The sequence below is a fragment of the Dendrobates tinctorius genome, unplaced genomic scaffold (genome assembly GCF_039654945.1).
Source record: "Dendrobates tinctorius isolate UK_male_01 unplaced genomic scaffold, ASM3965494v1 ptg000143l, whole genome shotgun sequence".
Taxonomy (NCBI): Eukaryota; Metazoa; Chordata; class Amphibia; order Anura; family Dendrobatidae; genus Dendrobates; species Dendrobates tinctorius.
The window spans coordinates 3,254,336-3,279,268 of record NW_027361810.1 but is presented as its reverse complement, the minus strand read 5'-3'; the positions used below and the strand labels follow the sequence as shown (position 1 = coordinate 3,279,268).

Here is a 24,933-nt window from a genome sequence, read left to right as displayed (position 1 = left end):
GCAGAGGCGGCGGCGCCTCCCCGGCAGGATCATCAGCCCGGCGGCGGCGATATAAGGAGCGGTGCGCAGAGCTGCGAGCACTGGAGTGTGGGGGCTCCACAGAGCTGGGGCCACAGGGACCCCGCACAGCATGAAGTGAGGGGCCACAGCTGGTGAGTACCGGGCAGCAGCCCCATGTCACAGGGCTGGGGGCCACAGGGACCCCGCACAGCATGAAGTGAGGGGCCGCAGCTGGTGAGTACCGGGCAGCAGTCCCATGTCACAGAGCTGGGGCCACAGGGACCCCGCACAGCATGAAGTGAGGGGCCGCAGCTGGTGAGTACCGGGCAGCAGTCCCATGTCACAGAGCTGGGGCCACAGGGACCCCGCACAGCATGAAGTGAGGGGCCACAGCTGGTGAGTACCGGGCAGCAGCCCCATGTCACAGGGCTGGGGCCACAGGGACCCCGCACAGCATGAAGTGAGGGGCCGCAGCTGGTGAGTACCGGGCAGCAGCCCCATGTCACAGAGCTGGGGCCACAGGGACCCCGCACAGCATGAAGTGAGGGGCCACAGCTGGTGAGTACCGGGCAGCAGCCCCATGTCACAGAGCTGGGGCCACAGGGACCCCGCACAGCATGAAGTGAGGGGCCACAGCTGGTGAGTACCGGGCAGCAGCCCCATGTCACAGGGCTGGGGGCCACAGGGACCCCGCACAGCATGAAGTGAGGGGCCGCAGCTGGTGAGTACCGGGCAGCAGCCCCATGTCACAGCTGGGGCCGCAGGGACCCCGCACAGCATGAAGTGAGGGGCCACAGCTGGTGAGTACCAGGCAGCAGCCCCATGTCACAGGGCTGGGGGGCACAGGGACCCCGCACAGCATGAAGTGAGGGGCCACAGCTGGTGAGTACCGGGCAGCAGCCCCATGTCACAGAGCTGGGGCCACAGGGACCCCGCACAGCATGAAGTGAGGGGCCACAGCTGGTGAGTACCGGGCAGCAGCCCCATGTCACAGAGCTGGGGCCACAGGGACCCCGCACAGCATGAAGTGAGGGGCCGCAGCTGGTGAGTACCGGGCAGCAGCCCCATGTCACAGAGCTGGGGCCACAGGGACCCCGCACAGCATGAAGTGAGGGGCCACAGCTGGTGAGTACCGGGCAGCAGCCCCATGTCACAGGGCTGGGGGCCACAGGGACCCCGCACAGCATGAAGTGAGGGGCCGCAGCTGGTGAGTACCGGGCAGCAGCCCCATGTCACAGAGCTGGGGCCACAGGGACCCCGCACAGCATGAAGTGAGGGGCCACAGCTGGTGAGTACCGGGCAGCAGCCCCATGTCACAGAGCTGGGGCCACAGGGACCCCGCACAGCATGAAGTGAGGGGCCACAGCTGGTGAGTACCGGGCAGCAGCCCCATGTCACAGGGCTGGGGGGCACAGGGACCCCGCACAGCATGAAGTGAGGGGCCACAGTTGGGCACAGATACAAGGGGATGGCAGGAAGGAATCTGCAGTGAGCTCCTCTTCATCAGTGGTTAACCCTGTCACTGCTGCCAGACCTGATACTCCCTGTTCCTGGGGTGGGGGGGGGCCCAGAGTCTGCAGAGAAGTGTCAATTACTAAAAAGCAAAAGTGCTTCTGCCCAGGCATGCAGGGGTTAACTGCTCCAGACCCTCACTACATCCCCCAGGGTGATCCTCTGGAGACCATGGAGGAGTGACCTATGGAAGGGTTAATAATGAGTTGTTTGGGGGAGTTTTTTGTTTTTCATTCTTTATTTCTTTTTCTGCTTAATATAAATGAAAAAACTTCTCATCAAGACTGAAGATCTGATCTCTGTGGTCCTAACTTGTCTGAGCCGCGACGTCCTGTTAGAGAATGCTTTATCAGTTTGTGTGGCTCCCTTAGGAAATAATAGCAATTTGCATGGGACTGTTCCATTTATATAAGAATTGCATATATGTTCAGGTCTCCACCTGCTGAGAAACTCTTGTCACAGGGTAGACTGGGACTTGTAGTGCTGCACATTGTGCTGGGTGATGTCTGAGTCATGTTGCAGCCCAGGGGCCGGCGCCTGGTCCAGTCAGTCATGTTGCAGCCCAGGGGCCGGCGCCTGGTCCAGTCAGTCATGTTGCAGCCCAGGGGCCGGCGCCTGGTCCAGTCAGTCATGTTGCAGCCCAGGGGCCGGCGCCTGGTCCAGTCAGTCATGTTGCAGCCCAGGGGCCGGCGCCTGGTCCAGTCAGTCATGTTGCAGCCCAGGGGCCGGCGCCTGGTCCAGTCAGTCATGTTGCAGCCCAGGGGCCGGCGCCTGGTCCAGTCAGTCATGTTGCAGCCCAGGGGCCGGCGCCTGGTCCAGTCAGTCATGTTGCAGCCCAGGGGCCGGCGCCTGGTCCAGAGTTGTAATGTGCTCACTCATTCTGCCAGTGACGTGACAGTTTTCTGTTAGTTGTGTCAGGTCTGTTTGGTTTTGACACCGGATCCCCACCAGAATGAAAAATGGGGCGATGGGGGGACTAATTTTCCCACCTTTTGCAGTAATTAACTTTTGTCAAATAAGGAAAAAGTTTGGTGAGGGGAATCTGCAGAAACTGTTCTTGTGGGTGGAAGGAATGGACGGCTCTTCCTTCACTTTCTGTTTGGCCAACAGGGCTGAGTGCTGTATCTTAGAATGTAAAAAATGCTATACAGGGCACCAGATAAGCGGGAGTGTGCACAATCCTGAATGCGGAATCTAGAACGTCAAGCTACGCAATGAGTTCTAATGAGCAAGGTTAGGAAAACTCTGCTGCTTTCCTCCCCCAAACAGCGCCACACCTGTCAACTGGTGGTTTGTTGTACTGCAGCTCAGCCCCATTCGATAATAATTGTTGTTGAATGAAGATGCTGACACATTGCCAGACAGCTGTGTGAGAGCGGCTGTATTTAAAAACAACTTGAGCAACTTGTCTGCGATTTGCTTTTGTGGCACAATATTAGGCGGTGTGCCCACGTTGCATTTTTTTTTTAAGTGTTTCCGCCACATTTTTGCCACTGTGGAAACTCTTAAAAAATGTTAACAAAACGCATCACATACATTGATTTTCAACGCAATCCGCAATTACTGTGCCCATGCTGTGGATGTTTCCTCTGCGGAATCGCACCGCGGTAAAATCCGCAGCATGTCCATCAATTTTGCGGAATCGTGGCGATTCTGCCGCCATAGGATTGCATTGAAAAGCTCACTTTATGCATGTGGCCATGCTCACCATACGAAAAGTGAGCGTTTCATGTGCGGATGGTACACACGGTCCGGAGGAGAGGAGACTGTCCTCCAGGCCCTGGGTACCATAATCCTGTAAAAATAGAGTTAAAATAAAAAATTGGGATATACTCACCCTCTGTCAGCCCCTGGAGTCCTTCCGGCCCTCAGCAGCGCTGCCAACAAGTTCCTGCGCGAATGACCTTTGACGTCGTGTGACCGCGACGTCATCAAAGGTCCTTCGCGCAAAGCACTCCTGGGAACGGAACTTGTTGGCAGCGCTGCTGAGGGCCAGAAGGACTCCGGGGGCTGACAGAGGGCAAGTATATCCCTATTATTTTTATTTATTTTTAACATTCTATCTCTTACTATTGATGCTGCATAGGCCGCATCAATAGTAAAAGGTTGGTCACACTCGTCAAGCGCTATGCCTGTGACCAACCTGTCAATCACTTTTCCAAGCGATGCTTCAAATCACTTGGAAAGCGCTAGCATTCTGCAAGCTAAAAAAAAAAGCTTGTGTTTTGTGGGAAAACGCATGTGAATTCCGCATGCGTTTTACCTGCAGCGGGGAGTTGCGGAGCTGCGGACAATTCTGCAGCATTTCTGCAACGTGGGCACTTGGCCTTAGAGCTCTGATTTTGCTGTGAATAAAACGGAAACGTCACAGGCGCGTTGCGATGGCGTGTGACTTGCATGATAGCGTTTGACTTGCGACCAGCAATAGAAAATCTGAGACATCTGCGATCTGTTGCAGTGGTTCTCAAGCCGCATCCCGACAACGGAGGAGGTTGATCCGTGCAACGATGCTGCGCCATCTCGCTTGTTGCTGTAGCAATCTTCATAAAAATCTGTTTCAGAATCTAGAAAGTCACTTATGCTAAGTGCTGTATAAACAGAAATCATGTAATGAGGTCTCTGGATTACCAAACACAGGATTTTAAGTAAAAAGAAAAAGTTATCATGTGACCTTGAAAGGCCCTAAATGTAGAGGCAGAGGGCTGAAGGAAGCGGACCCTGACCCTCTATCCAATACGGTGACTGCTCCAGCAGGGAGGTCGGTTCTGTAGATCTCCCCCACAATAACCTCAAATATCGCTAAATCCCATAAAATATAGATGGAATTGTATTTTATCTTAAGACATGTGCATAATAAATGAGATGTATATAATATTCACGCACAGGAGGTTTGAGCCTCCGCGTTCTCCCTGCTGGTTCGGTGCCTGCGCAGAGCTTGCTGTGGAGACTCCCATTTAGTTCTCACTCACCGTATAATCTGTGAGTGTCTATGGATTAAGATTCCCAATAATTCCCAGCAGAGGATACAAATGTCTGGATGACCTCAGACTGCAGACACATATTACCTATATAACAGAGATCTCTGATGAGGGGTAGATCTGCTGGGACTCCCAAGGGCTTCTTCACACGTTGCGTTTTTTTTTATCTTCTGCACATTTTACAAGAAGAGTAAAGTAAATGGGATTTCTACAATTCACTTGTAGTGGAGTTTAAAGGGAAAAACACGCTGCAAGTCAATTCTTTCTGAATTTTCACTTCAGCTGTTCACCAATGAGATGAAAAAGGCATAAAAAAATTAGTTTACTTTACATTTTCCAAACAGTAGCCTGCATCTTCCTTGCAGAAAAAAAGCTGCTTAAAAAAAAAAAAAGCTTTGTGAGAACATTCCCTTACACTTTGCTATCGTTGCTTTTCCTTAAATCTGATAAGTGACAATGACAAAAACTATTACAACGGATGATGGGGGTCATTGTTATCTTTTATACTAAGCTTAAAAACCTATATTGGGGTGTAAGGCGGCAACCGCACCTGAAGGTTAGTTGTTTTTGATACATATTCTGTAAAAAAGGGAAAACAATTGATTTAAGAGTTTGTTAATTTGTCTCAGAACAAAACTGATACAAAAACGTCACTGCACACTGGGCCCATTTATTGCCGAGCCGTGCGCAGGTCGTATGACGCTAGGTGAAGCGCCTGTCACGCGGCCGCAGGGACTCGGCGTCACCATGTGCTGCTGTGCGGGACGACGGGGATGGCACCGGCAGTGTAAGCGTGTCATGAAATCTAAGAAATATTCATACCTCTCGCTCCTGTTCGTAAATCGTTTTCACTCCAACAAGGATTGATTTCGGAAGATCTATTACGATTGTGCTTTACGATCAGTTCCCTGACATGTGACCTAATGGGTCTCCACACTGGATCCTAAAGTGTAAATCCCACTGTTACCCTCATAGCATTCCACCTGTGTGCATGGGCGTCGGGTCCAGGCCGCCACACACAGCCCCTAGTCTAAGGCTGTGTGCACACGCTGCGGATTTTGCTGCGGTGTACAGTACCATTATTCCCTATGGGAATCAAAAACTGCAGTGCAGACGGTGCGGAATTTTCCGCGCGGATTATCTGCGGTTTTCAGTCCGCAGAAAGAATTGACATGTCAATTCTTTCTGCGGGTTCCCCTGCGGCTTGCCATCTCCTCCATTGAGGAGATGAAAAACCGCAGAGCAATCCGCAGGTAAAACCGCAGGTATTTTGACCTGGGGATTTTACAAAATCCGCGCGGATGAATCCGCACCTAATCCGCAGCGTGTGCACACAGCCTAATGCCGGTGAGATTCCTGTTGCCTCCTCTGTTATGACTTCTGATAGGAGGAGATGACATCGATCACAATAATGGTCTTATTAAGTAATTGCGCTCCATGCAGCATCTGATCACACCGGCTGCTGTCCGCACACAATATATTGCAGGTATAAACAGAAAAAAGCCGAGTTGACACAATGCATCTTTGTTTTTTGCCACATTTTCTGTAAACAATGTAAAATTGCTTAAATTCTGTCCACATATTTGGAAAATCACACAAGGTATCCCAAATGCATTGTGTAAACCTGGTTTCTGCTATTAGTCTGCAGGCTAGCAGCGTTACTAAGCCGTCCAGCCGCTGTACTGAACGTGTGGCTCCTGGGAGGAAATGAACTTTATTTTCCGACCTGCAGCCGCCAGCTTTCAGCCTTGGTGACGCGGTAGGTAGCCGATTCTGTCTACACGCGCAGCTGTCGGCACGCCCGTCACTTTGACCCGTCGCTGTGCACAGATACATTGCAGCGTCATCTGTCAATCAAACTGCCTGTGCTGCTGCCAGTCACTGGACACTGCGCCATTTCTGTAGCCGCTCTGTGCACACAGTATGGCTGAAGGCCGGTGACTCCTGGAAGGAATAAAGGACATTTTCTCCTGGTAGCCACACCTTCAGCTCAGCGGGGGCTGCCGTCTGTATTGCTCTCCAGTAATTTGGGGTGGGCTTTTATTTGCATAAAAGAAAGTAGTAAAAACTGACGACGCTGCTGCTGACGGCGGGACGCTGCTGCTGACGGCGGGACGCTGCTGCTGACGGCGGGACGCTGCTGCTGACGGCGGGACGCTGCTGCTGACGGCGGGACGCTGCTGCTGACGGCGGGACGCTGCTGCTGACGGCGGGACGCTGCTGTCGCTTAAATTGTTTTTTGTGTACAAGAAAAATTCCTTCTGTCTGAATGAGACCTGACTCTTCCAAACTGATTTACCACTTTGGTGCCTGAATTTCCTTATAATACAGTTCAGACTCCAGAATAAATCTGAATTGTAAAACGACCTCTGCAGCTCTCTAGTATACTTCACATCACTCCGCTTGTGGTCTGTGAATGAGGAGGTTGATAGTTGACCTAATCTGACAGCTGAAGGTTCGTTACAATACATGTGAGTAATGGATGCACAGATCTCCTCCTCCTGAGCTGATCCTTTGCTACAATGTGTCGGTGTGATTCCTCCTGAAAAAATACCAGAACACTGGTCCCCATTAAAGTCAGAATCCATCAGGGTCTGTGCTTGTGGACTGCCCCCCCCCCCCCCCCCGGTCAGTGGTTACTGTGTATCCACTACTGTAGACAATGTGGGATGGAGGGAGAGGAGCATCGTCCTCCACCACCATCTCCCCCATCCTCCTCTTCTGCTCCTCGCCATCAAATTATTTTTTTTTCTGTTTTCACAGTAATGTTCAGTACGATCTGGATGCGGGAGCGGTGATCGGGGTCTCCATGGTGATACCATCATTAGCACACAAGGGGGGTTCCTGGTCTTCTTCCTTGGACAGGATAGAATTGTGAGGTGCAAGATGGCGGCCAAAACCAACGGCAGATCCCCCCCCCGAATAATCAATATAGTGCATAACATCGGAGGAACCTCCTGCTCCACAACATAGAAGAAGCCCCTAATAGTACTGGAGCGTTATAAGAGGGGCTGATATCAGTCACATATGGTGTAATGTCTGGGGGTTATATCAGCACTGGAGCGTTATAAGAGGGGCTGATATCAGTCACATATGGTGTAATGTCTGGAGGTTATATCAGTACTGGAGCGTTATAAGAGGGGCTGATATCAGTCACATATGGTGTAATGTCTGGGGGTTATATCAGCACTGGAGCGTTATAAGAGAGGCTGATATCAGTCACATATGGTGTAATGTCTGGAGGTTATATCAGTACTGGAGCGTTATAAGAGGGGCTGATATCAGTCACATATGGTGTAATGTCTGGGGGTTATATCAGCACTGGAGCGTTATAAGAGAGGCTGATATCAGTCACATATGGTGTAATGTCTGGAGGTTATATCAGTACTGGAGCGTTATAAGAGGCTGATATCAGTCACATATGGTGTAATGTCTGGAGGTTATATCAGTACTGGAGTGTTATAAGAGGGGCTGATATCAATCACATATGGTGTAATGTCTGGAGGTTATATCAGTACTGGAGCGTTATAAGAGGGGCTGATATCAATCACATATGGTGTAATGTCTGGAGGTTATATCAGTACTGGAGCGTTATAAGAGGCTGATATCAGTCACATATGGTGTAATGTCTGGAGGTTATATCAGTACTGGAGTGTTATAAGAGGGGCTGATATCAGTCACATATGGTGTAATGTCTGGGGGTTATATCAGTACTGGAGCGTTATAAGAGGGGCTGATATCAGTCACATATGGTGTAATGTCTGGGGGTTATATCAGTACTGGAGCGTTATAAGAGGGGCTGATATCAGTCACATATGGTGTAATGTCTGGGGGTTATATCAGTACAGTATATTCTTTGTCCTGCATTCGGCAGACGCCATTATTTTTAGTGAATACCTTTCATCTTTTTATTACGGAGCCGCTATATTTAGCCCCTTCTAGGCCGGACTACAGTGCTGGGCGGGGACCTGACAGTTGGCGCTGCCGGCATATCCTCGTCATTCCTTACATAGCAATCTCTGGGTTTATGTGAATTTTTTTTTTTTCATATTCCTGTTTCTATGAACTATATGGGTGGATTCTGCTCATCCTGAGCCTCCTTGTTCCTGAATAGAATTCTTGTACAACAGTAGAGACTGACACAGCGGAAGATTGTAACGATCAGTTGTGTGGTTTATGAATTTCAGCCGGAGAGAGCAGCGTTTTTTGGTTCTCACCCAAGATCTGTTAATGAGTTACTCTGGAATTCAAGATCTTGGAGCATGCTGGGGGTTGTAGTTTCTCAACAGCTGGAAGGCCGCAGGTTGGAGACCACTAGAGTAGACCATCTACAAAGGGTTATTGCCAAGAGGCCACCGAATAGGCAATAAATTGCTGATTCCTGGGACCCCACATGCTCCCCCGCCCCATAGACTTGGTGCACATATGCGGCCACTGCTCCATTCTACCAGTGCATTTCAGAGGTCTGTTCCCGCGATCAGTGGGGGTCCCGGCAGTCTCTTAACCTGCAGATTTCTGGGGATCACTTATCATGTTAATGGGGAATATGTTGCCCACCCAGTAATAACCCCTTGCACTGTTAACCCTTCACTCTCCACAGTGAACTTCTGCATCCACTCATGACATTTCCTGTGTGCATAAACCACGGATGCAAATCCAGCCGAGCGCCTGGACCGCCGGGCGGCTGAACAGCGCTCTGCCCCTTGCCAGCGGTGCCGTCTGTCTGATCAGCGGTGCAGATGTGGCCTGGGGTTAGGACTCTTCAGTAATTCCGCAGGGCGATTCTTGGTGCGGGGCAGATGGCTCCGGACGTGTCTCATAGCGAGTGAGGTCTCAGCTCGGCTCTTGTGATTCATTACCGGAGACACGATGACGCTCGGTGGCTTCGCACAGCAGATTTTTAGTTATTAGCTGCTCTGGTGAATGGCGCTGCTCGTTACCCCGACGCGGCGCTGGCATGCGCCAGTTACAGCTTCTATATAGAGGTGTAGCTCTGAGGTATCGGGGCTCCAGGTCTTATGGATCTGCAGGGAATGTGGAATCATAAGTCGCTTTACATCGGCATTCACAGGTTCATTCTACAGCTCTGCAGACCACTGGTAATCAGGAATCTGTTCTGTCTCATAAACCGGAATAATTTTATCTGACAACAGGTCCAGTGTCCGAGTCCAAAGCCCGTGTAAACCGCACAACCGCCCACGAAACGGCCCGGGAGCCACGTGTCCAAATGTGCCCCATAGATGTATGGGATCCTGCGTAGCTTGTGCTGGGATTTAAAGGGAATCTGTCACCAGGTTTTTGCTCCCCGATCTGAGAGCAGCATAATGTAGAGACGGAGACCCTGATTCCAGCAATGTGTCGTTTACTTGGCCGCTTGCTGCAGTTCTATCAGAAGGAGACTATTACTAAAGGACTAGTACACCTGCTGACATATGAGCTCTGCAGGGCCAGTGTTGGGGGCAGGCAGACCAGGTGTCCGCTCCTCGAGGGACCCCCAGCTGAGCCAGTGGTGTGCGCTAATAGCACAACACCACGCAGCCGCTATGGGGCCAGTTAGAGGAGCTCCAACCCCCCCCCCCCCATTCGCTCGTTCAACTTATCAGCGTCCTAGACGCCAATACAGTTGAAAGCGTCACATGACACTCCCTCACCCATCACTCCCCCTCTGCCTCTGACTCAGCCGTTGCGTGATGACGTCACTTCATTGTGTGCCAGCAGTGGAGCCAATGAGACCGGAGCAGAGCCTGGAGCAGTACGGGAAACAAGGAGGAGAGGTGAGTATAGTGTGTGTGAATGAATGCGGGGGCTGCATTATACTATGTGTGTGTGTGGCTGCAGTGTGCCCTGACGGGGGCTGCATTATACTCTATCAAGGACCATGGGGAGTGCATTATACTATACAGGTGCTTCTCACAAAATAAGAATATCATCAAAAAGTGAATTTATTTCAGTTTTTTATACAAAAAGTGACTCTCCTCTATTCTGTAGAGTCATTACACACAGAGTGATCTATTTCACGGGTTTATTTCTGTTAATGTTGATTATTATGGCTTACAGCCAATGAAAACCAAAAGTCATTATCTCAGTAAATTAGAATACTTTATAACACCAGCATGAAAAATGATTTTAAAATCTGAAATGTTGTCCTACTGAAATGTCTGTTCAGTAAATGCCCTCAATACTTGGTCGGGCTCCTTTTTACATCAATTCCTGCATCAATGCGGTGTGGCATGGAGGCGATCAGCCTGTGGCACTGCTGAGGGGTTATGGAAGCCCAGGTTGCTTTGATTGCAGCCTTCAGCTCGTCTGCATTGTTGGGTCTGGTGTCTCTCATCTTCCTCCTGACAATACTCCATATATTCTCTATGAGGTTAAGGTCAGGCGAGTTTGCTGCCAATCAAGCCCAGTGATACTGTTGTGTGTACACCAGGTATTGGTACTTTTGGCCGTGTGGACAGGGGCCAAGTCCTGCTGGAGAATGACCTTTCCATCTCCATAAAGCTTGTCGGCAGAGGGAAGCATGAAGTGCTCTAAAATGTCCTGGTAGACGGCTGCTCTGACTTTGGTCTTGATAAAACACAGTGGACCTCCACCAGCAGATGACATGGCTCCCCAAACCATCACTGATGGTGGAGACTTCACACTAGACCTTGGAAATCGCGGTCCCAGAGTCTGGAGGAAGAGTGGAGGCCACAATCCAAGCTGCTGCAGGTCTAGTGTGAAGTCTCCACCATCAGTGATGGTTTGGGGAGCCATGTCATCTGCTGGTGTAGGTCATACACTTCAGTAGGCCAACATTTCGGATTGTAAAATAATTTTTTAAGCTGGTGTTATGAAATATTCTAATTTACTGAGATAATGACTTTTGGGTTCTCATTGGCTGTAAGCCATAATCATCAACATTAACAGAAATAAACACGTGACATAGATCACTCTGTAATGACGCTATGTAGTGAAATATGTATGACCAGTATTAAATTGGCATCTGTTCTAGGCTGCAGCCCTTCACAAAGGTCTTGACCTGTGTTATACTCAGAAAAAACAGTTTTCAAGGTCTCAACCCCAGGGGGGCCTTCCTAAGAGCACACAGAATTGGGGACATTTCACAACTTCTGGTGCCTCTGCAGTGAGATGCCAAAATGCAGCCTGAGGCTGTGTGCACACGCTGCGGATTTTGCTGCGGTGTACAGTACAATGATTCCCTATGGGAATCAAAAACCACAGTGCAGACGGTGTGGAATTTTCCGCACGGATTATCTGCGGTTTTCAATCCGCAGAAAGAATTGACATGTCAATTCTTTGTGCGGATTCTGCTGCGGTTTGCCATCTCCTCCATTGAGGAGATGGAAAAACCGCAGAGCAATCCGCAGGTAAAACTGCAGGTATTTTGACCTGCGGTTTCACCTGCGGATTTTACAAAATCCGCGCGGATGAATCCGCACCTAATCCGCAGCGTGTGCACACAGCCTGACACTGTATTTACTATGAGAAAGAAAAGTTATACAAACAGAATTCAGAGAAAAATAATTTATTCATTGGTCGAGTCGCCATGATCCAGTCACAAATCAGCAATTGGAATATTAACATGAGAGGCCGGTCTAGAAATCTGATCTCCAGATTAAATCTATAAATTAGGGACAGCCAAGCTGGTGTGAGCCATTCCATAATTATCCCCCCCCCCAGGGAGCAGAATGCCAGACTGCAAAGTTTAGACATTTCTGTAAGTTTCTCCCTTTAATTTTATCACTGTTTGGCATATTTGAATGTCACTTTTTAGTTCCATTTTTTTTTTTTAATATCTTTTTATTGTAAGCACTGTACCTTTTCTATTAAAGCTTAAAACTTTAATAGGTTTGAACCTTGTATGCTCTAAAGAATCCATAGCCTTAGAGTGTGCGCTCCTGGTGACTGGCACATAGTAGTAGTATCATCTCCGGTACTCATCGCCCGTGTGTTCGGTGAGTGGTGGCAGCGTGTGTGACCAAGGTGTGTGGTCTGTGTCGGGGTGTGATTTATGCTCTAATTGCAGCATAGAACACAGGTTGAATGCTGCACCGAGTGAGAGGAGATGGATTAACCCTTGCAGGTGCAACCCCAATTCGCGTGTTGAGAAGCCGGTACGTGACACTCTATGTAATAATGGAATATGAGATTCACTTTTTGTATTGAACTGAAATAAATAACTTTTTGATGATATTCTAAGTCTGTGGCATGCACCTGTATATACTACATGGGATCTGTATTATACTGTATCAAGGACTGTGCCCGTCAGGGTGTGTACACACGCTGCGGATCTGCAGCGGTTTTGGTCCTGTGTGCGGTGTACAGGATCATTAAAATCAACGGTAATTAAAAACCGCAGTGCAGACGGTGCGGAATTTTCCGCACGGATTTGCTGCTGTTTCAAAACTGCGGCATGTCAAATCTTTGTGCGGATTCCGCTGCGGTTTGGCACCTGCTCCATGACAGGTGTCAAACCGCAGGGGAAAAACTGCAGATACACCGCAGGTGTCCATATGGCGGTCCATAGCAAAATCCGCAGGACAATCCGCAGCGTGTGCACACAGGATCATTCTTCCTCAGCTGGTGTAAAGAATCGTGGGAACAAGCATCAAACGACTTCAATGCTGTCAATCACGCTTGTTTAACAGTCTGAACTCTGCACCTTTAAATACAACCGAAATGTTTGTGTGATGTGAGATATGTGAGCATTTGGGGCCCCACTTTCTCTAAACCGGCCCTGGAGCTCTGTATAACACCTCCACCAACACTGGTTGCTTTCTGCCTATGCACTGTGTACAAGAGAGCTGTCAATCAGAGGCAGGTTATACATTACTCCGCATTCAAAAAAATTGCTAGAACTGCAGCGGGAAAACACAGGGATTTATCAAAACTGCAGCAAGGAGCCCAATAAGTGACACATTGTTGAAATGAGGGTCTTTGCCCCTACATCCTGTGGCCCATGACCGCAAAGACAGTGGCAGATTCCCTTTAAATGCTCCTTTTAATAATAATGTAAGGTATGACCTCATATGGACAGTCAGAAGAGAAATGACATATCTCACCACCCAGCATCCTCCATCCAGAGAACAAGCCGCATCTTCAAATGCATATAAAGGTAAATTGTGATGCAGCTCTGGATGTGACTGGAGCAAGCGTGATGCAATGTAAAGAGAGTTGCACAACTTCGACCTTTCTGAATATTATTGGAGCGGTAGCGACCTGTGCTCTGTAGCTTACAATGATGGCTGCACCGTGCTACATTGTATCACATGAAGAATACTGTGTACCTGAGCAGTGGCGGAATGTGGTGCCAGCTGGTTACAAGGCGGTGCTGCCATGTGGCCTCCTAGAGGCCAGGAGAGGGTTAACGTTCCGTATCTCGGCTAACAGACAGCAATTAGCGCCATTCTCTTCCACGATCCATCAGAACATCCAGTGCTCAGAGATCTAATTAACATTTGTGCCAGTTGAATGTAGAAAGGATCTTAGGCGGCTGGAAAGAAGCGTTCAGATCTGTGCCACGTCTCTGTGAACCGAATATCAGGATTGAGAGAATCGAGGGCTCGAGTGAAGGAGACAGATTGCTGAGAGGAGAGTGACTGTGGGAGAGGTGCAAAAAAAAAACAGGTACAAATGGCAAGAAAAATGCTAGATTAAACTTTCAAAAAAAAAAAAAAAAAACCCCACCCAGTGCATGTTCACAAGTATCAAGCAGAATAATGAGTGCAGCTCTGGGGTATAATACAGGATGTCATGGCTGCACAGCAATGTCTGTTTCACACCTCTTCACAGCCACTTTGTTATTCCAATGTATGTTATGGGGCATATAAGGGTAGACCTGGCTGTGGTTTCTGTCAGTTTGAGGTCAATCTCCAGTAACATTAATATGAAATATTGGAGTGAGACTCTATCGGCAGTATCGGTGGTTAATGGATGGAGGAGGTGGTGTAAACAGTTCATTAACAATTCATAGTTTTCATTTTCCTTCCTCCTTCCCCGCCTGATCCTCCAGTATCGTTCACTCACATTTCAGCTTTTTAGCTATTGCGTTCTTAAATCATGAATCAGAAGTGAATTAGGCCATTTCATGCTGACAGTTGCTGAGCGGAATAAAGCGCCACTGTAAGGGCTCATACTCGAGAGAAACTCAGATGATTCTCGCGTCTCAATACCCGGCACTGCCACCGGCACTCGGATTGGAGCGTTCAGCTCCATGTATTTCTATGCAGCTGAATGTTCTGGTCCTGAGTGCTGTCGGCAGTGCCGGGTATTGAGGTGGGAGACTTATCTGAGTTTCTCTCAAGTGAGTGTGAGCCCTAAAATAGAGAGTGGAGCATGGAAGCAACGGGATGGAGACACCGATCCATACATCAGGAAAATGCAGGAGCATTCTGTACAGTACCTGGATACGAACAGCTTGGGGCGTAAAATATCATAACGTGTACCCTAGGATTCCTACACCAGATTCTCCATAAAACTTTCAAAGAAAGCACTTTAGTACTATAATACTGCTCCTATATACAAGAATATAACTACTATAATACTGCTCCCTGTGTACAAGAATATAACTACTATAATACTGCTCCTATGTACAAGAATATAACTACTATAATACTGCTCCTATATACAAGAATATAACTACTATAATACTGCTCCCTGTGTACAAGAATATAACTACTATAATACTGCCTCTATGTACAAGAATATAACTACTATAATACTGCCCCCCATGTACAAGAATATAACTACTATAATACTGCCTCTATGTACAAGAATATAACTACTATAATACTGCTCCTATATACAAGAATATAACTACTATAATACTGCCTCTATGTACAAGAATATAACTACTATAATACTGCCTCTATGTACAAGAATATAACTACTATAATACTGCCTCTATGTACAAGAATATAACTACTATAATACTGCCTCTATGTACAAGAATATAACTACTATAATACTGCCTCTATGTACAAGAATATAACTACTATAATACTGCTCCTATATACAAGAATATAACTACTATAATACTGCCTCTATGTACAAGAATATAACTACTATAATACTGCCTCTATGTACAAGAATATAACTACTATAATACTGCCTCTATGTACAAGAATATAACTACTATAATACTGCCTCTATGTACAAGAATATAACTACTGTAATACTGCCCCTATATACAAGAATATAACTACTATAATACTGCTCCTATAGTAGTTATATTCTTGTACATAGGAGCAGTATTATAGTAGTTATATTCTTGTACATAATACTGCCGCTGTATACAAGAATATAACTACTATAATACTGCCCCCATGTACAAGAATATACTATAATACTGCCCCTATGTACAAGAATATAGCTACTGTAATACTGCCCCCTATGTACAGGAATATAACTACTATAATACTGCCCCCTATGTACAAGAATATTACTACTATAATACTGCTCCTATGTACAGGAATATAACTACTGGTCCGTGGATGTCTGCCCCGTGCCTGGGGCGTTTCACGCTCTCGCTATATCGGCTCATTGCTGCTCCTGTATTATGACGTTACTTGTTGGATTGACCACAGGTTTTGCAGCTTCACCTTTCTCTGAGATGCGTCATCTTCCGTCTTCTTGGTTTCCCAATTGTTTCTTCTGATATTTTAGAGAAACGAGGTCAGAATTTGAGAATTCTATGAGGGGTTTATAATATGACACATGGGGGGGATGTGGTGTTTCTTCCCCTCGGGGGGTCTCCGATCTTTTATCTGAATGTTCTCCTCTCTGGGGTGAGATGTTCAGATATCAGAGATTCTGCAGCTGCTATTTTCCTTTTGCAGAGGAGGGGGTGTAATGGGATTAAGCAATTTAGACATCACACGTTGCCACAGATACAAGAATTGCTTCTCTGGGAATGTGCGTCTGAAGAATTTCTGATGGTCCGTGTGGAATTCGTCGAGGCTCGCCATGGATGGAGCATTAACCCGTGTGCACCTGGTGACTGGGTGGTCGGCCAGGCTGTAGGGCGATGGGGCCCGTTGCTCTCATCCTGTGTTATCAGAGGTTTGTGCTCTTGGCTTCCTATCTCCATTAGTCCCATAGACAATGAATGGAGCGGAGGTGTGCATACTCCACTGTGGGGTGCTGTACTCGGCTTTCCCCAGCACTCTCATAGACCGGGAAGGAAGCCGAGGTGAAGCATGCGTACCTCCGTTCTGCTGAGCCTTGTTCTTGGGATTCCTGGCCGCACCCCCAGTTATTAGTAAGTTATAGAATGGGGGACAATTCCTTCTAGGATTTCTGTGTTAATCGATGGTTTCCAGTATTGAGCACTTCCTCTTGGGTTGAGTGGAGACTAATGATGACGTCCATCTTTCTCTGGAGGACTTTTCGTTTCCTGCTTTCCCAGACAAACCATTGATATGATGGAGAATGGTGTAATGCCTCATTATCCCTGCGGGGGCACTGCAGGGAAACAGAGCGTACACCAGGTGTGCCGAGCAGTTACTGTCGATCACTAGGGGAGACTTTATCAGCTGATTGGTGACGAGTCTCCAGATCGTGATTGTGGTGAGGACCCTCCGAACATTGCGCCATGGGAAGGCATATGATCTCCAATGACTCTGCTTTATTTCGGGTTTTTTTCTCTCCGTTTTCCGAGAACCCCATAAATCTGCCGCTCTCTGTTGTGTGAACCTCCGTCGGTCCCTTAGTCGTCCCCGTGCATTTTATCTCTTGCGGGGTTTTCTATCTGTAAAGATCCCGATCACAATAGAAATAGGACGCATTCACATGGCGCGGTCGGATTGCGAGTTTTTGTTTTTTTATTTTTATGTCATAAACAGCAACGTTCCTGCGCTGTGAGAACGCGCCCTTACCTGAGCCCGGCGCTCTCCTCACATTACAGTAATGTCCCAGTAATCGGCCATTGGACAGTCCGGGGTACCGGCTTTCCCCACAGCCGGGGGTCTTATCATGAGTCTCATTGTGCCGTTCCTCTCGCTGGTTTCTCATAGTCGGGTTGTGTAATTTTCCTTTAACCCTTTCCGCCATCTGCATCCGGCTGGTTACACTGTGACTAATCGTCTCGGTCTCTGCAGGAACCGTACTGAGGACAAGATGGCTACCAGCGCTGTCCTGAGCGACAACCTGCCCACCTACAAGCTGGTGGTGGTGGGCGACGGGGGCGTGGGGAAGAGCGCACTCACCATCCAGTTCTTCCAGAAGATATTTGTGCCGGATTATGACCCCACCATAGAGGACTCCTACCTGAAGCACACGGAGATCGACGGACAGTGGGCCATTCTAGACGGTGAGAAAACAGTGACCCCCCCCCCCCAATGTGGCTGTGGCACGGGTGTCCTAAGGGGTAACTGTCCAGTCACTAACCGATAATTCGGGGGGATTTGGGGGCAGATTTGCCTTTCCAGTTGGATAGTTGTGTTAGAATGTGGTGGGTCTGGAGGAGTTGTCATAGGGTTTTCCTACAAAATCCGATCCATTACGTGATCAGCACAAGGGCCGATATTCGCAGCCGATGATCACATACAAAGCTTCAACCCCATCGTGTCCTCAAAGCATCTGCAGATTTATGAGTAGAGCACATGCTGCACGGGGTGTAAAGCGGTCCGCAGCATGGTTTCACTTGCTTTGTGATGATTTCGAGTTGCATCATGTCTTGTACTCTAGTCACACTCAAAGCTGCATTCTCCATTCTGCTGTCAGTGACCCTGAATCCACGAGCGCTATACAAAAATGATGCTTTCTGCAAGACGGGAGGCCGATGTGGAAATCTCCAGAGTCACAGCAGTGCGCCCTGAACCAGCGAGTATTGCGATGGTGCCACAGCCAGATCTGTGACAGCTTTGGGAGGGACTGGAGTACAAGATCTCTGCATTTCTGTACATTTATAGTATATAGATCCACCAGAGCTTTAGTAATGCATTGAGAGCCCTGTGGCAGGGGTGGTGATTGACAAGCTGTCAGTGTGGCTGATACTTTCCACCGGCGCGGCCTCCCCCGCCAGTCCGCCTCTCATCACCACCCTATAATACAGCCTGACAACCCCGCTCACGTTTCCCTGCTGAACATCCTGCCCTAAATCTGATCTGACAACCGCCACTAATCGCTTTCATGTAGCCGCTCACTACCTGCGACATTGGAGCCCCTGACGGAGAAGACATGGGGGTAACACTGACACAAATCTACTATTTGTTTCCTCCTCCCCCTGTGAGACTTCAGTTACACAGTAAAGTCTTGTTATTAAGCAGAGTTATGGAAGCTGTGCTAATAACTGATCGATGTCTTAATGTCTCATTTCAAGATCTCTGCTTGTTGTCAGTAGATGGAGCATTTTATGTTACATCCTGGGAGTAAACCCATCAGCATGAACCTTCTCCTGGCCTGAGAGTTTGTTACATTGTATCAGTCTGATATCCAGGCAGCTGATGTACCAGAACTTCAGCTGTAGATGGAAAACGAGTTAACTCTACATTGTACAATATCTGGCTGAGCCTGTGATGTGGGCAGATGGGTTTTCTGCTTTGCCAGCAGCGTTTGTCTTGAATATACGTTGTGCTCTGATTCACCATTTTAGAGAATGCTGCTTGGAATGGACGGCAGCAGTGTTCTTTATATACAGGGGAAAAGACCCTCATTGCTGAAGATTTGCTATAGTTTTATTCAGTCCGTGCAATCTTCTGTGAGTGACGCACCTCGGACCCCAGCCTGATGCGTCTTACCTGACGTGATACATTAGAACAAACCTTGAAGACCGGAGAGAGAATTCTCCCTTGCACTGGATACACTGTAGCTAAACCTCAAAGTATAAGCAGGAAGACTCCACTCACTGACAGCTGGCAGAGATGTTTAAAATTGTATATTGACGTTTTTCTTCAGGAACGCACCGCTCCCCTCCGTCCTGCTTGCCAGGGGGCAAGGCGTGCCTGACTATTGGCAGTCGGCATAGTTGAGCTGCTCCTAGCAGTGGTGGCTGTGCCTCTGCAGCAGTGGTGGCTGTGCCTCTGCAGCAGTGGTGGCTGTGCCTCTGCCGCAGTGGTGGCTGTGCCTCTGCCGCAGTGGTGGCTGTGCCTCTGCCGCAGAGGGACACTGATCTCTCTATGGGTCCTGCTTCAGGGCGTAGAGCTTGTAAGCATTACACTCCTTGCCCAGGAAACTGGCCACCTCTGCAGAAGAGGTCGGCAGCATAAGCAACGAGCAGTAAACTATAGAATTATATATCCATTCATTTTTTAACAGAAAACCAACATTTATTAAAGATGAGACCGTCACTAACGCTTTGTCCTCTGATACGTGTCTGTTATTCCATCATTATCTTGGAGGAATATAAAGGTTGGTGTGTTTGCGATTTATAGCTTGTCCACAACCAACAATCCTACAGAGTTGAGAGAACTTTCTCAGTTTTTCACTTCAGTCCTGACTACAGTGCGTTTGGCCTTGGGATCATTGCCATTGACTGAGAGCCGGAGCTGCAGTGGACGATGCCGCCTGCAGGGCTTCCAGCATTGATGCGGAGGCCAGCTCAGCGCTGAGGGGGTTAAGCCTGCTGTTCATTATAAGGTGTCCATGCCAAGATGCCGTCAGTTTCACATTTGTAAGTTCTCCTTTTTATCACAACCGCTCCTTAATACGTCATCACAAGTCCGGCCGCACCCAGCGGCGACCTGTGCCGGCAAGTGAAGAGCTGCAGATTGTGAAATATCCAGAGACGATCGGAAGGATCTGATCCATCTACAGCAGGGACGAAATAAATACACGGGGACAGAACTCAAAGCTTGGACTGAGTCTCAGCCGACCTTGATATTTATTAATGCCTACAATTGAGGACGTTTTTCCTTATTACGTATAACAATGGCGTTTCTAATATTGCAACAAACTTAGTTTGTCCCCTGAACAAAGTGTATATTAATTAATAGATCGTAGAATAAGATATAGAACAATATAGTATGTTATGCAAGAGCAGTAAAAAGCAGATGACCGAATGTAAATCTGTAATAACGAAGGATAATCTTTGATTAATACAGGTATTAAAGTGTGATGAAAACACAAGTATCCCCACAGTAACCTCCGCACCCACGGTGTGCTGACCCTATGGTGACCCCATCACAGTATGATTCTCCAATTGTAATCTCCACATAGTCCTCCATACAGTATAATGGAGCCCACATCATGCTCCATACAGTATAATGGGGCTCACGTTGCCTTCAGTACAGTATAATGGGCCTCGCATTGCCTTCAGTACAGTATAATGGGCCCTGCGTTGCCTTCAGTACAGTATAATGGGACCCACATTGTCATGAATACAGTATATTGGGCCCCGCATAGTGCTCCAGAGATTATAATGGCCTGACATAGTCCTCCATACAGAATAAAGGCCCTGCATCGTGTTCTATGTAGTACAGTATAATGGCCCCACATAGCCCTCCATACAGTACAGTGGGCCCTGCATCATGCTCCATACAGTATAATGGCCCAGCATAGCACTCTATACAGAACCGTATAATGGCACCACATAGTCCTCCATACAGTATAATGCACCCCACATAGTCCTCCATACAGTATAATGCACCCCACATAGTCCTCCATACAGTATAATGGCCCCACATAGTCCTCCATACAGTATAATGGCCCCACATAGTCCTCCATACAGTATAATGGCCCCACATAGTCCTCCATACAGTATAATGCACCCCACACACATAGTCCTTCATACAGTATAATGGGGCTCACATTTAAAAATAAAACCACTTCTGCCCGTTCTCCCTGTGCTCCGGTCTCTTCATGTTGACTTCAGATCCTCTGCACATCTCGGTACAGCGGGCGCTTTGTAATAACGTCATTGCGCCCGCTGCGGTGAGATATCCGACACAGAGGAAGAATGATGGGGGAAGAGTCAGCTGATGCTCCGATCTCCATTATTTGATTATAGTTTAAGGTTCGAAGTCGGGTGGGGGGTGCCGTCTGGCACCGCAGGTCAAATATACTCCCCTTGATGGCCAGAGTTTGACATGTGATCCAAAGGGTAAAAGAAGGTGTAAAATCCCAGATTATAAGCCTCCTCTGCTCTGAGTAATGAAGCTCAAGCTGCGCCAATGCCCCGACCCTCCTGGCGCCACCCCTCATTTTTCAGCATATTTCTTGGGGTCTATGATCTTTTTGTCTTTGCTCTAAACTGACATCTTCATGCACTCACCTCCTGTGCTCTTCTGCTTATACACAGCAGCTAATCTGATCAAGCCGAGCTGCAGTGTAAAGCATGGGTGGGGAGATGCAATCCGGGCCATGGGTGAGACCGTATTTGGGCTGCCTCCATTCGACAATGCAGCTAAAATAATAGCTGTGCTCTAATTGTGCAAGGATGGGTAGGCGATAATGCAGCAATCTGGACCTCTGCTGAGACAATATGTAGAATTCTGGCTACTTCAGACTCCATGTGTCAATGTAGATGAGATCTGTGCTAAAATGGTGTAAAGCTGCAATGTAAAGCATGGGGGAAGGACCCCAGTAACACGTGTGTCTTCCAGACTTGTCATACACAATGTATCAAACCCTTTCCCGGAATTGGTGGAACGCCGTAGTATTTGTCAGCACTTCATAGCAGTGCAGTAGTTGGTGGGTAGCGGCGGCGTACGTGGCTCTTTCTGGGGAGGAAGAATCTAAAGTCCTGATGCCGTGAAAATCATTGTGAGAATCGTGTTGGAATTTCTGCAAACTAATAACCCTAAAATGTGGAAAAATAAGAACAAATATGACCTCAAATAATAAATATTTCCCTTTTCTTGGTCCAGTGCTGGACACGGCCGGGCAGGAGGAGTTCAGCGCCATGAGGGAGCAGTACATGAGGACCGGCGATGGTTTCCTCATCGTGTTCTCGGTCACGGACAAGGCGAGCTTTGAACACGTGGATCGTTTTCATCAACTCATCCTCAGGGTCAAAGACCGGTAAGAATGGAGAGTGGCAGCCGGATGTGGGGGGGCAGGGCGAATTATTAAAAGGGATTTATTTTACAAAGCATGTGGTGATAATCCAGATCTCTGAATTATTATAATTTGTGGAGATTCTTTAATTCAGCTGACACCACTCCAATCAGAGGATGTAATTAAAGGGATGGTATCCCTTTAAATATAGGCTGTCAGTCAGGATTTGGATGTTATGATGTTTGTTTTTTTTTCTTGTTTCAGAGAATCGTTCCCAATGATTTTAGTTGCAAACAAAGTTGATCTGATGCACTTAAGGAAAATATCAAGCGAGCAAGGAAAAGAGATGGCAGTAAAACACAACGTAAGTGCAGGGGCGATGACAAAGTGCTGCGCAAATGCAGGGGCAGCCCCCTCCACAATCCTGTGTCTGGCTGTGAGACTTCTGGCTGCAACACCGTCTCCCCCCTCCCCCCTCATCCTGTAAACCCAGGCCCCTCCAAACTCTGCGGGAAGAAGCTGCAGATGAGCAATAGGGCAAAAAATCTCAGACAACCTCCTGTTCACTTTTCAAGAGAGCTGAGTTAATCTCTTTCCATTGCATGACAACAATCAGAGATCCCAAACTGTGGGAAGAGGAAGGTGCATTACCTATTGCTTGCTAAAATCCATACATTTGCAATGTGAGCAAATGGCACAGATAGATGTAGGATCTCACAACAATTTGTAAAGTTGCTTGTTTTCTATTTTCCTGAAAGTAGAAGTCAATGTCTCTCGCTTCGGATCTTCTTTCAATTCCAGATTCCTTATATTGAAACAAGTGCCAAGGATCCACCTCAGAACGTGGACAAAGCCTTCCACGACCTCGTCAGGGTGATCAGGTAAGATGCGCTCATCACATACAGGATGATTTCAGCCCTGTTCTCATTGCTACTTCTTCCACGAGACAGCTGATAGTTTCTGCTTCCTCCATGCTTTATACTGCAGCATTTTTGTGTAGATATACCATACTGTATGCTGGCTACAATGTGCCATCACTACTGCGGCAGCCAAGCCTCCACATTGACAGACGCTAGTGAAACAATAAAGTATCAATGTTGTAGAATGTTAAACGTTTTCCTTTTGTTACAATGTTTCACAGGCAGCAGCTTCCAGAGAAGAGTCACAAACAGAAGAGGAACACCAAGTGGCGAGGCGACCGCGGGACGGGCACTCACCGGCCGTTCTGTGTGATCTTGTGACACCTGGGCATTGCCAGAACTGCCGAGCATGAGCACTGCCTGTCCGGGACCCGCAGCGACCTGGGGGCTGCCAGATCCAATACTTGATGCTAGGGCTGAGCCCGCGATGTCTGGGCAGATCACCGCTCCCGACCAGAGAAGGTGGGCAATGCCCCCAATGAGATGGGTCAGACTGAGACCCCCTCCCCCACTTGTTGGACTGTGGATGTATTTATTCCTGTATAATGTGGTACATTTCTTTGAAGTTTCTGTGGCAGGAATTTACTTTTTTTTCATGTTGGAAGGAGTCAGATCCTAAGGGATTGGAGACATTTGGCTGCTGAATGGGGAGAAGATCAGAGATTCCGGCATTAACCACTGCATTGCCAGAGCGCGCACCGCTGATGGTCTTAAAGTGCCACAACACCCCAAAAAATATATATATATATATATATATATATATATATATATTGCACTTTTTAAGTATTTAGTACTTCTCATCATGAACTCCCATCCCCTATGGGAAAAACTAAATATTCGGATGCAGTGTATACACAACACAAAGGACCATACACACTTGAATAATGTAAGGTAGAGAAACTGCGCTGGAAGACCCCCGACGTGGGGCAAGGACCCTGCTGCTCACCGCAGACCCACAATAACCCAGGAGCAGCAGGATGCCTGTGGCCCCCCAGAAGCCCTCTAGAGACGCCCATCCTGGTGCTATGTTACATGGTCTCAGCCACGATTACAAACTTTGCTTCTTCTTTTCTAAGGACCTGGACCACTGGAGGATTTGTTTTTGTATCTTTTTTTATCAGCATTTTCCTTCATTTGTAAATGAATTGGCCATAAAGCACTTTTTTTTTTTTTTTTTTTTAAACTTCTTATCCTGTGACTGTCTCTCTGGTGCTTACCGAATGTCTGAAAGCCATAGGCCAGTACTTAAAGGGTTAACCAGCCCATCCGAAATGAATAAGAATTTTGGGAGGGAGTATACATTCCAGTTGGGGGGAACCCCAGACAATGTGTCAAAGCCTGGCACCGGGCCAAGCCAGGCCACAAGGAATGAAAAGGCCCTTTTCTTCCTTGTGTGTTTTAATTTGTATGAGGACTTGTCAAGTAGCGTTTTCGTGAGACACAAAATCCGATGAGAATTACGAGACAGTGGGTAAAAGGAACGCAGATGTCATTCCACTGACTTGTGTTTTACTTTTTTAATTTTTTTTCCATGTGAATGTATTAACTTATTTCTAGGGAATAAAACAGTAAAAGCGTCTGCAGCA

The 24,933-nt window shown here is 47.7% G+C and overlaps 1 protein-coding gene across 4 annotated transcripts; it reads left to right on the top strand.

Moving 5' to 3' along the window:
- Positions 1 to 24,933, top strand: MRAS (muscle RAS oncogene homolog). Of its 4 annotated transcripts, none has more exons than XM_073545329.1 (6): positions 1 to 152; positions 17,591 to 17,802; positions 22,298 to 22,451; positions 22,692 to 22,791; positions 23,229 to 23,308; positions 23,569 to 24,933. In XM_073545329.1, exons 2-6 carry the CDS (start codon positions 17,610 to 17,612, stop codon positions 23,666 to 23,668), a joined length of 627 nt encoding a protein of 208 aa, XP_073401430.1. In that variant the 5' UTR covers positions 1 to 152; positions 17,591 to 17,609; the 3' UTR covers positions 23,669 to 24,933. The 4 variants fall into 4 exon arrangements, with proteins under 4 accessions (XP_073401430.1, XP_073401429.1, XP_073401431.1 ...); XM_073545328.1 differs by lacking the exon at positions 1 to 152 and adding an exon at positions 1,132 to 1,207; XM_073545327.1 differs by lacking the exon at positions 1 to 152 and adding an exon at positions 1,298 to 1,369.

What these genes read in the sequence shown, in the direction of transcription:
- MRAS (XM_073545327.1), top strand. Translation starts at nt 1,311, where the DNA reads ATGTCACAGAGCTGGGGCCACAGGGACCCCGCACAGCATGAAGTGAGG. An exon ending in ATCCTCAGGGTCAAAGACCG is followed by an intron (nt 22,452 to 22,691) that starts GTAAGAATGGAG and finishes TTCTTGTTTCAG; the next exon opens with AGAATCGTTCCCAATGATTT. An exon ending in GACCTCGTCAGGGTGATCAG is followed by an intron (nt 23,309 to 23,568) that starts GTAAGATGCGCT and finishes AATGTTTCACAG; the next exon opens with GCAGCAGCTTCCAGAGAAGA.